This window comes from Tetrahymena thermophila (assembly GCF_000189635.1).
Source record: "Tetrahymena thermophila SB210 genomic scaffold scf_8254803, whole genome shotgun sequence".
In the NCBI taxonomy this organism is placed as follows: domain Eukaryota; phylum Ciliophora; class Oligohymenophorea; order Hymenostomatida; family Tetrahymenidae; genus Tetrahymena; species Tetrahymena thermophila.
In genome coordinates this window covers 798,041-809,790 of record NW_002476559.1, presented here as the reverse complement: position 1 = coordinate 809,790, position 11,750 = coordinate 798,041, and the positions used below count along the sequence as shown (strand labels likewise).

The following is an 11,750-nucleotide window of genomic DNA, read 5'->3' as shown; positions in this document are numbered from 1 at the left end:
AAATCTCTTTCTAAAAGGTTATATGCTAATGAAATTCGACTAATATAGGGATGAAGAATAGTATTTTGATTTAGGAATAGACGAATAAGGTTATTTTTGGACTTAATTAAAATAAGAAAAATATCTTAGTTATTATTATTGTTAGCAAAGTTTATGTTATTTGAATTACAATTTAAATAGATATAAAAGTTATACTTTTAGAATAAAAGTTGTAAAAGCATCAGACAAAACATCTTTTAAATTTGGATTATATAGCCCTGATTTCAAGAATAAAAAATATGATGCAAATTATAGACTATTGATTTGTACTTCTGAAATCTAAGATACTATTAAATCTGATCAAAAAAATGATTAAAAAAATTCAAATGAAGAGTTCTTCGAAATTAGAGTATAAATTTCAAATTATTTCATTCAAATAACAGATTATCCGAATTATAATTCCTAAAGAGAAATTTAACATATAGGAAGTCTGTTAAAAAATGATTATAGATTTTATTTCTGCCTTGGATTTTATGGTGCAAGTAGAATTGGAGATAAAATTTAAATTATTGAAATTCTAGAATAAAATTGATGCAGTTCTAATTAATCATGGAATATACCATATCATTTTTATTGAAAATTAATTTATGGTAATAATTTAATTAAGATATTTTTTTTTTTGTTTAAATGTATTCTATTATTGATAAAATATTTTTTATTTAAAATTATTAATTGAAAAATATTTTGAAATTTAAAGATTATCCTAATTATAATTCCAAAAGAGAAATTTAACATACAAGCAGTCCATTAATAAATGATTGTATATTTTATTTCTGTCTTGGGCTTATTGGTTCAATAGTATTGGAGATAAAATATTGAAATTCTAATAGAATAAGATAAAAGCAATTTGAATAAACTTTAGAGTATATATACCATATAATTTTTATTGATAAAATCAATTTATTTATCTACTTACTTAATAGTAAAATCCATTTTTAATTGTTAAAATTTATTCATTACATATAAATTTATTTTATTAACAATTTTTCATAAAAGTTATTGAATTTAACTCTTAATTATTTTTATATTCTTATTATTATTAAAGAAAAAACTTACTTAATTAATAAAATAAATTTTGAAAAATTTAATATTTTTGAAGTAGAATTTAATTATTTTCTAAATATTTTTAAAAATTATCAATGTTTTTATTTAATTTAATTTAAGATCAATTTTATTATTAATTACTTTTTTACCATTTCTAGCACAAATTAAATTTTCTAAATTATAATTATCGCTTTGGATATTTGTCAGAAAATTTAAGGGCTTAAATTAATTTAATAATTTTAAGATTGATTTAGATTTTAATTATTATAAAATTTACAAATAAGTAGAAAAAAGCAGTACAATCAATATGGTTGACTAAGTAGAAGATTTAGAATTAATCAAAAAGGAGAAAGATTCTTAATTAAAGATACTTGAATCCCTTGATTTTAGTTGTTACAACTCTAATAAAGATGATTTAGAAGAGCAATTTGGTGGATAGGTGAAAAAAAAGTTCAAAAATTAATTTGGAGATGCCAAAAATGTTCATTAGAAAGATAGAAAATTTAATAAAGTTTAGAAAACTGAATAGAAAAATGAATAATAAACAGATGAATAATAGAAAGATAATCAGGAAAATGGGGAAGAAGTAAAATAATAGAAATAAATTAGAAATGTAAAATAAAAAGCTCCATAGGAAGTTTCTAGTAATTGGAAAAAGTTTATGAGTAGTCAACCTACTCAAAGCAATGACAATGAAGACAATAGCTCTAAAAAATAAATAACCAATAAAAAAAGTTAGTCAAGTGAAAGCTCGGGTAATTAATAAAATGTATTTAAGTCCTTAGAACCTTAAAAAGATGGATATAAAGGAGTAACTCCCATAGTTGCAATAGATTGTGAAATGGTTCAGTGCGAAGCTAGCCAAAAAGACGGCTTTCCTACTTAAGAACTGGCTAGAGTATCTATAGTAAATTATAATGGACATGTTCTTTTAGATACCTATGTAAGACCTCAAAAGAAAATTAAAAATTATTTGACTAAAGTTAGTGGTATCACATTTACTCACATAAAAAATGCTCCTACTTATCCAGAGGTTAAAAACAAAATATTTGAGATACTTAAAGACAAAATTATAGTAGGTCATTCAGTATAGCATGATTTGAGTTCCATCAAATTTGAGCCTCCCAAAGATAAAATGATCAGAGATATCTCAAATTATAAAGAACTTAAGTAATCAGGAAAAAAGGTTTCTCTTAAAAAGATGGTTAAATAAGAATTAGGAATTACCTTCCAAGAAGGCTCTCACGACTCTATTTCTGATGCAAGAGCAGCTTTGTTGATATATAAAAAATATTAAAAGCAAATAGACTAAGAACAAGGCAAGAAATGATAACCAAATAAAAATAATTAATTTACATTTTGAAGTATTCTATTAATATAAAAAATTAATAAACATTTTATATCAATCAGTAAGTTAAATTATGTTTCATTAATAGGTTCAAAACTAAAAAAATATCAATTTTTTATTTTTTATTTTGCTAGTTTAACAATTAAATTTCAAATAAAGTTTATTTTATTTTAAAAGGTTTTAATATTTTTTTTTCAAATTAATAATTTAAAGAATCAAAAATTTATTTTGAAGTAGAATCTGATATTAATATTTTAATTTTTAGAATCTATCAATATTAAAATTAACTTAATGCTATACTTTAATAATATAAATAAAAATGAACTAAAAAATACCGTTTTAACTTTGAATTTTAAACATAAAAAAGGCAAAGAGAAAGTTTAAATTTTGAATAATAAAAATGTTTTTAGTATTTTGCTTAACATCTTATATTTGGTTTAACAAATAGTAAGTTTCACCATAAATATTTAAATATTTATGAAACTATTGATGTTTTGCAATAATTTAGATTCTATCAGATTTCAATAATATTTATTTATTCAATCTATTTTAAAAAATTTTTTCTATACTATTGATAAAACCTAAATTATTATAATTTAAACTAGATTCTAAATTTTTATTAGAGACGCTTTGTTATTGAAGGAGACGCTCAATTATTTGATTATTTTATAGAATAAGTTACAAGTTGTAAAAATTATTAAATTATAAACCAAAATTTTTTTATAATCCAATTAATTTAATAATTTTTAAAATAAAAAAAATACTAAATAAAAGCACAATCAGAAGTAATGTACAACGATAATTCAGAAGGTTTATTTGGCGGCTATAATAGTTACTAAAAGTATTAAGATTTGCCTCCATTAGACATACAACCTTTATTAAATGTTATAAAGAATTAACAGTAGGGTCATAATCAGATTTGTAAATTTATCTAATTTAATTATCAAAAAGCATAAATAAATAATTCATCATTTTTATATAAAAATGTAAATATATTAGAATAAACAGAGCAAAATCATCAATAAAATAGTTTATTTGGATATAATTAAGATTACTTAGCTGCTAATAATCAATATTTTAATCAAGCACCAGCTTTTAATTCTATTTCTCTATTTGCTTAGAATTAGTACAACAATTACCCATAATAATAGTAAGCAAAACCACAACTAGCATATAATTAAGCTTATAATCCTTTTGATGATTTCTGTTAAATGGATAGACCTTAAAGTTATCCAATTCAATAAATAAATTCCTAAGCTATATCATAAGCTCTCAATGCTAATTTAACTGCTTTAGATGATATATTTTACTAATAATAGCCATAAAAACCAATCTATTAGGTACCAAATTAATAATTTTTGAATTATAATAATTAAGAAATTGAATAAGATGATATTGGATAACCTATTAATAGTAATAATGCTGAATTTGATTTACTTTTTTGATTCTTTTAATATTTTAAATGTAAGTAGAAGTATGTATGTTGACACATTTAATATAATTAACTTTTTACAAAATTAATATATTTGATTTCTATTAAATATATTCAAATATTTAAAGATTTTGCTTACTTATATTGTTGCTAGCCTATTATATATTTTATAAAAAGCTTTTATTAATTTTAAAATAATAATATCCTCTACTTTAAATGATAATAATTCATCAAAAATAATTGTTGCAAACAAACTATTTAATTTAATCATATAAATAATGAAGAATATTGAGTATTTGATCTATTTTATAATTCATAATATAAAAATAGTTAAAATTTATTTTTAATAATAGCGTTAATTATTTAAAATTATAATTTTAAAAAAATAAAATAATTAATTAATTAATTTCTTAAGTAAGAAATACCTCCAGTTTAAATTGTAAACTAAAAATAAAATATATAATCATAAGTAAAAATAATCTTAATTATAAAATTTATTGATAATAATTTGATTACTTATAAATAAACAAATTAAATATAAATAATTTAATTATTTTATTAATTCATAATTAATTTTAATAATAAATAAATCCAATCAATGCAAATGTTTTAATTTTTTTTTTCTTTCTTCTTTTATTAATTTCATTGTAATTTGATTATTAAAGAAAGATAAAAAAATGCAATATTAATTATTAATTATTTTTTTATATTATAATTAAATTGATTGTAGTTTGATAGAGCTACGTGTCTTACACGTTTGATTGCTGTTACGGCACTTTAAAGCCATGAAATATGTTTGTTTGTGCTTGAACTTGATAATTTACAATAAACAAAGGAAATATAAATAATTTAATTATTTTATTATATTATAATTAATTTTAATAATAAATAAATCCAATCAATGCAAATATTTTAATTATTATTCTTTTTCATTTATTAATTTCATTGTAATTGGATGATTAAGGATAAAAATTGCAAAGTTATAATTATTAATAATTTTTATATTAAAATTAAATTGATTGTAGTGATGATTTACAATAAACAAATGATAATTATATAATTTAATTATTTTAAATTATTTTTTGGCAAATTATTAATTAATTTTTTAATGAACAGTAAATTTTGATGACAAAATAAAAGATAAACAAATAATATTAAAACACTTTTTTTTTATTTTAATAAATATGATTTTCTTTGAAAAAAATCTAATTTATTTTTTCAGTTTATTTTAAATTTTGTTTTACAATTTGTGCATTAGAATTTAGTATCAGTCCTATACATAAGAGGTCCATCTTCTAATGTGATAAATTTATTATGTTAACACTAAGAGCATTTCATATTATCTTTGAAATTAAAGAGCAATTTATAAACTGTATAAGGAGCTTTTTTAAGACATCTTGAGCATCTGTCTTTATAATAAGTTTAAAACAAACAAGGTTTGCAACTATAAAAACACTCACACTCACCTTCTATCTTTGATAATTCATCTTTCTCATTTGAACCGAAGATATTGTTTTCTAACATTTTAAACCCTTTTTAGTTTTTATTTTATTCTTTTTCTTTTTCTTTCCTATAATTTACCAAAAAATCATCATTTATTTGCACAACCAATAGGTTTTCTTTTTTACACACCGAACAGAAAACTCTCTCATTTACATATTTTTTCTTGTTTTCTTCTAATAGGGCTTCATTTAATTTTTTTTGAAATTCTTCATCTTCATTTTCTTAGCCATTAACTTAGATTTCATACCCATTAACTAAGTCTCTTATCTAATATTCTGAATATTTTTCATTGCACAGCATGCTGGGACAATATCTCTCAACCTGATCTCCATCTTCAACGTTTTAGTTTTCTTCTTTTTTTATTGAACCATAATTATCTCCAGTTCTTGCTACTTCTATCTTGCTTTTAATCTAAGATTATTTTTACTATATCTGCTATTTTTAAGAATTAGCATCTGATAGTTTCATGTAAAATGCTGTCAAACAATGTATGCAAAACAGACATTAGCATTTTGGCATTTTGACAAACTAAAGCTCAATCTTTTATTTTTTACACAACTCAACTTCTTTACAAGATCTGTTGAAGCACCTTAAATTATAATTTCTACTTGTTAAGTGCTATTTGTTTTTATTTGGCATTTCTTTATTCTATTTTCTTTAAAATAGCTTTTTCTCCTAGCTTTGATCAGCTGCACCTTCTTGTTTTTCTGCTTCTGTTTAATTAGCTTCATTATTTATCTACATCTGAAAGGAAAATTATTTAATTTTTTCATTGACTTCTTTTTTATTTTAAAGTATTAAAACTTCATTTAAATACTAGCTCTTTATTTCGTAAGGATTCCTTAAATCTTAATTTGCTTAAACCAACTATTCTCTTATACAGTTGTCACAAACAATAACATTCGAAAAGCTATTTTATATTTTTAGAGCTTCATAATCAAATGTTTTTATCTTTTCAGAACAGCCTATGCATTAAGTAATATCTACCAAATATGCTAAAATGGATCCTAGAATGATATCTTAGTGCTTTTAATCACAATGATAGCCTTCAAATTCTCCTTAATTTAGTTTAAATTCTTTTTTGTATTAGACGAAACATGAAGTGCATATCCTTTAGCCCTTATCATTCATCTCATGCAAGTCTTTCAATTTTCTAAAACACATAGTGCAAGTATTCAGAATTTATTGCATTTTAAGGCGAGCATCGTTCTCCAATAAAGTTTTAATTTAATTATTATATTTATAAACAATATTTGTGTGAAGTTTAGAGTATGTGATAAGGTAGTCCATGTATGGATTCTTACATTTTCCAATATTCAAAAATATGCAATCAATACATATTTTTGATAATCTTCTATTTGAATTTTCATCAGCCAAACTCTCCTCATCTTAATTTAGACTATTACTTGAAGGTTTCTTAGAATATCCTTCAATTAGAATATCTTTTAACTCCTTCTTTGATTAATTTTATGATTCCTTTTTTATACTAGTCATAGTATGATAAACGTTATTTGAGTCAAAGTTGATATTATTTTATTTTAAGCTTGAAGGATACTGAGTAATATTCTCAATATTAAAAGTCTTCAAATCAGGTTTATCACAAGAAACGCAAATGTTTAGCTCAAAGTCTTGCTAAAAGAGTTAATCCAAAATTTACTCTTTCAGAATATCTGATATTCCCAAAGCTTGTAATTTTTCATCGTACTAGAAAATTGTAATAAAGCACTGTTTGCAAATGATTTTGAGCTCCTTTACCTTTGTTAAAGGTTGAATGATGTAATTATTTAGTCTGATTTTTAAGCACATAGTACAGGTATACTTTGTTTTCTCTAAGTGGTACATAGAAAAATCTTTGTAAGTATTCTTGATCTCTTCGTTTGACAGTTCAAAAGATTTATGAAGAGAAATATTTCTGAAAGTGTATTTAACTTAATCATAAAGAAAAACTAAACAGCTCATGCATAATGCTATTTATCTTTATGTCTTCACTTCTTTCACTAGGTAGAGCTCTTGCTAATAGCATTTATCATCGTTACATCGAACGCATATCTTTTATAAATTTTACCACTTTTTTTCAGTCTGTTGAGAAGAATTATTTGTTAGATGCATAGAGACTAGTTCAGATTTATCTCCAATACCTTTATTTTTCTTTTTTTCTTTTTGCATGCTCTATAACTAGCTTGTTTTTTCTCTTTCATTGTTAAGTTCAGTTATTGCATCTCTTAATTAGTACCTTTTGACTTATGTACTGCCAATATTTATAAATTATTTATCTTCCCTATTAAGTTAAGCTATCATATCCAAAATGCACCCCTCACAAAAGTAATAATTATCGAATTTCAGTAAAGGAACAAAATCACTCAATTCTCTATCACATTCACAACACTAAATCACAGGAAAAAAGTCTTCTGACTTATCTTTCATTTATTTATTCTTTTTCTCCATTTCAAAAACCCTCTCATCCCATTTCTTTTACTCTTTTTAGCCTTTGAAATTCTCTTCATCATCTGCAATTTTAAAAAACATTCATTTAATTAATTTAAAAAATTATTAACAAATCTTAAAACCAGTAAATTATTTAATATTTTCATATTACCAACAAAAAATTAAATTCAAATAAAGAGGGATTCCAAAATATTAACAAATGAATGAATGTATGTATGTATTTGAGGGATATTCATGTTTAGGTTTATCAAGATTTAAAAAAATTTTAATAGCAATACCTTCCATAATTTAATCCTAATAATTTATTTAATACTTGATTCTTAATAAATCCATTATAAATACATATTTATTTATTTGATTGCATTTTAAAAATGTTTAATGTGAAATGAGATTGTTGGTTGAATCTTATTTAAAAATAATTTATTTATGCAAAATTAAAATCAATTACTATGTTCAGAGAGTTTTATATTAGCTTAATGTAATTTTTGTACTAAATCTTTTAAGTCCTGTTGATATAAATAACCCTCTTTGGAACAGAAGGTTAAATATTATTAAGCATACTTCGTCTCAAAAATAGAATGGTAGCTTTTATCACTAGCCTTGTAAATGTAAATATCATCGTTTATAGTTTTAGATGTTTAAGGAACATAATATTCTGGCTACTCTGCTCTCTCGTCATTTAGAATAATTAAATTGCATTAGAAAACCTATAAATTATTTTTATTAAATTTCATATTAAATATTTAATATTATTTTTTAGTTACTTACTTCAACAAAGACTCCTATGATAGTTTGATTTTCTGACTCATCAAATTGTGCTAAAATTTATGGCACGGTTATAATTTAATTATTCTCCAATAGAAACCTATAGGTATCATGAGTAACTAGCTGAGTGAAAGTTATAGATAACAAATTTTTGCATATAATTATAGAAGCTGTATCTACTTCAGGCATTTCATTATACATCTTTATTATCTTTTCTAAGCTGGCTAAATTATCAGCCAGCTTTAGAATATACATTTTCAAAATAAAAGATATTAAGAAACATTTTAACTCATTATCTTTAAACTAATGAAATTATAAAGGATAAACGCAATCGAATTTTTCTATTGACTATATTTTTTTGATGAACTTAAAGATGCTTTTATTACATGCCTTATCATCTTTTTCATTAAACACTAATTTAAATAGAAATTAGATCATAAAAGATCTATAAAAAGTATTATTGTCTTTATAACTTTATAAAATAATTGGACATTTTTCTCCTATTTCAACTATTTCATCTTATATATCTTAATCTGTTTCAGTAGCCTAAGAGTAAAGCTTCATTGTGCAAGCTAATTAAATCCTTCTATTTTATTAACCTAATTTTCTTCGAACACTATTTATATCTTCAGTCTAAAGTCTATATTCTTAATCTAACAGCTTCATTTTCTGGATTTAATCCTCATTAAAATGTTAATCTAAAAATGCTTGTTTCAGATCTATTCCAAAAAACTGTTTCTATTCAATTTTATCTTGATCTTCATAATCGTTATCATCAAAAATATCTTTTTTAAAATATCTGCTTTTTTCAGTCATAATAATTATTTAATAAATAGATTTGTTACTTAATTTAAAGATAATCAAAATTATAGCTGATTGATTATTAAAAATTCAAAAAAATAAAGAAATAAATAAATATTAAATATTATTTGATTGGTAGTTTTAAATTTAAAAACAAGAATGTTCAAAGTGGTAAAATATTTAATTTAATATCATAACATAAAACTAATTATTTTTCCTCTTTTACTAAAATATTTTAAAATTATAATAAGATCATTTAATTGTTAATTAGATCATAAACACTTAGTAACTAACATTTGTTTTATTTAGAATGTAAATTTTAATATTAATAAATATCTTTTAAAAATAAATCATTTTAAAATTTAAAAATTACATTATAAAAAATATCTTAAAAAATTAAATTAATTCATACAATTTTTATTTAAATTATTTTTTTGAATATTCCTTATTTATTTTTATAATTCTTTAAAATTTTAGGTAAAAAATTTGTTAAAATATAACAAAGTTTAAAATTGAATTAAAAAAAGTATTAAAAATTTCATGTAAATAATTAAAATATACTTCAAAATATTATCAAAATAAAATAAAATTGAAAAATGTTTTTAAATTAATTAAGATAATGAATTAATAAATGAGTAAATAAAAAAATAAATAATATTTTTAATAAAAACTCAATCAATATATAAATCCCAAAAAACATAGTTTGGATTGTATGTCATTTTATTTGATATAAGCTTGTAATATCCTATTATACTGTGAAATAGACTTGCTTTTTAATTTATAAGTTCTTCAAATATTGTATAATTCAAAGGCATATTTTCGTAAGATGTCAAAAAAGTATTTACTTATATAAGATTATTCATTTGCATCAAATGGTTACAAATTATTTCAGGAGTTTTTATTTTATCAAACCTTTTTATTAAAATTATTAAAATAACTTTTGTTTTGAAGAATTATTAGATTATTTACCATAATTCTAATCTTAATTTAATTAAATTATCCATTTAGCTGATTTCTTAGCCAAGCCAATCACTTCCTAAGTCTTAAATATTATCCCATCTATTTATTATTAAGTGAGAATAAAAATTAAAAAATTATGTTTGTATTTTACTGAAGGGAGAGAAGCAGATCGACTAATTTATCCAATTTTTTTATTGACATTCCCAAATACTTAGCACCTTCTTTGTAAACTTTGTTATTTGAGAGATTCAGATGCAATTTGTAAAGGAAGCTAAATTGTTCTATGCTAAAGCAAAGTTATTAAACACTTTAGCTCTCTATTTCATTATGCCTAAAATATAATTAACAAATTAGAATTTTATACAAAATAAAATAAATAGAAATTACCTTAAATCTAATTCTAATTCTTTTATGTTATTCATCTATGCTATACAGAAAAATAATTGACTTGGATTTGGTAAATTATTTTTCATGAACATCAAAGAAAGTTTATTTAAATTGGTAAATTATTATAAATTCTTAGAAAAATCTTCTAAATCTGATTCTGAAACTTCGCAGTTGTTGAAGTTTAAGGACAAATTATTTAGCTTTTTTAACTTTGAAATCTTTTTTAAAATATCAGATAAGTACGACCCTATAAAGCTAAAAAAAATTTTAGAGTGATTGTTATTCTCTTTATTTAATTTACTTATGCGAAAGATTGAGATGTAGTTTTTCCAAAAGATCTAGTTTACAAATAATATCCATAAAAGATCCTATTTTTTTTCCATTACTTTTACTTTATAGAGAGCTGTGTTTGCTCATGGAAAAAGTGAATTGCTTAAGTGTTTTTTAGAAAACCTTTAAATCCTAAAGCAAATTTATATCAAGTTTTGCAACTAAATCACTATTTTGATATATAAAGAAATAAATAATAGAATAAATAATTTTATTTTATGTACTTTGCATTAAGGTTCAAAATGATGACATTTTAGTCAAGTTTTGAGTTGATTTGTACAAGCAATTCTGAAAAGGTACAAGCCATTCTCTATTTTCCTATTCTAAAATAAAGTAATTCAACTCAATTTCAGCTTAAAATTTCAATTTACTCTTTAATTTCCATTCTTACATCGAAACCTTATTCACATTTCTGTATCCTATTCAAAATTTATAAAAGTTTCATAATATACTAATATACTCATCATTCAATATTATACTCAAAATATTTAGGATTTAAGTTTTAGTCTTATATATATTCTACAATGTCTTATGTTCTCTCTGAAATGGTCTGCTTTTTTTTACTAGGAAGTGACTTAAAGTATTCTTTGAGTGTTACTTCCTAAGAAGGCAAGTTTTTTTATTCCTTATTCTACTATTTAGATTTTCTTGACATTCTGAAATAATTGCGTTAAAAAATAACAAAAATTAAATATT

The 11,750-nt window shown here is 21.8% G+C and overlaps 5 protein-coding genes across 5 annotated transcripts in view; 3 read left to right on the top strand and 2 right to left on the bottom strand. All coding sequences in view use genetic code 6, as the record gives it.

The window, feature by feature from the left end:
• The window catches only part of TTHERM_000008805 (exonuclease family protein, putative), a gene marked incomplete at both ends in the record, with an annotated part of 910 nt that extends 339 nt beyond the window's left edge, over window positions 1-571 (top strand). The window contains 2 exons of the mRNA XM_012795647.1: window positions 1-89; window positions 210-571. The exon at window positions 1-89 is cut by the window's left edge and continues 131 nt beyond it. Of these exons, the coding sequence (XP_012651101.1) occupies window positions 1-89; window positions 210-571 (451 nt within the window). The remainder of the gene's footprint in view (window positions 90-209) is intronic.
• An 819-nt stretch (window positions 572-1,390) lies between these two features.
• TTHERM_00008800 (RNA exonuclease 1 DEDDh 3'-5' exonuclease domain protein) lies at window positions 1,391-2,413 on the top strand (the record flags this gene model as incomplete). Its single annotated transcript, XM_001008163.3, has 1 exon — window positions 1,391-2,413. One exon carries the CDS (start codon window positions 1,391-1,393, stop codon window positions 2,411-2,413), a length of 1,023 nt encoding a protein of 340 aa, XP_001008163.3.
• Window positions 2,414-3,180: 767 nt separating this feature from the next.
• TTHERM_00008790 (WAMTP1-MAML2 fusion protein, putative) lies at window positions 3,181-3,876 on the top strand (the record flags this gene model as incomplete). The annotated part of the gene is made up of 2 exons (XM_001008162.3): window positions 3,181-3,352; window positions 3,431-3,876. Exons 1-2 carry the CDS (start codon window positions 3,220-3,222, stop codon window positions 3,874-3,876), a joined length of 579 nt encoding a protein of 192 aa, XP_001008162.2. The 5' UTR covers window positions 3,181-3,219.
• A 1,205-nt stretch (window positions 3,877-5,081) lies between these two features.
• Window positions 5,082-9,392, bottom strand: TTHERM_00008780 (hypothetical protein; the record flags this gene model as incomplete). The annotated part of the gene is made up of 3 exons (XM_001008161.2): window positions 5,082-7,873; window positions 8,260-8,518; window positions 8,580-9,392. The coding sequence occupies 3 exons, from the start codon at window positions 9,390-9,392 to the stop codon at window positions 5,082-5,084; spliced, it is 3,864 nt and encodes a 1,287-aa protein (XP_001008161.2).
• Window positions 9,393-10,048: 656 nt separating this feature from the next.
• Window positions 10,049-11,709, bottom strand: TTHERM_000008779 (hypothetical protein; the record flags this gene model as incomplete). The annotated part of the gene is made up of 7 exons (XM_012795646.1): window positions 10,049-10,436; window positions 10,489-10,668; window positions 10,725-10,979; window positions 11,026-11,223; window positions 11,279-11,377; window positions 11,426-11,473; window positions 11,534-11,709. 7 exons carry the CDS (start codon window positions 11,707-11,709, stop codon window positions 10,049-10,051), a joined length of 1,344 nt encoding a protein of 447 aa, XP_012651100.1.
• Between the last annotated feature and the right edge of the window lie 41 nt (window positions 11,710-11,750).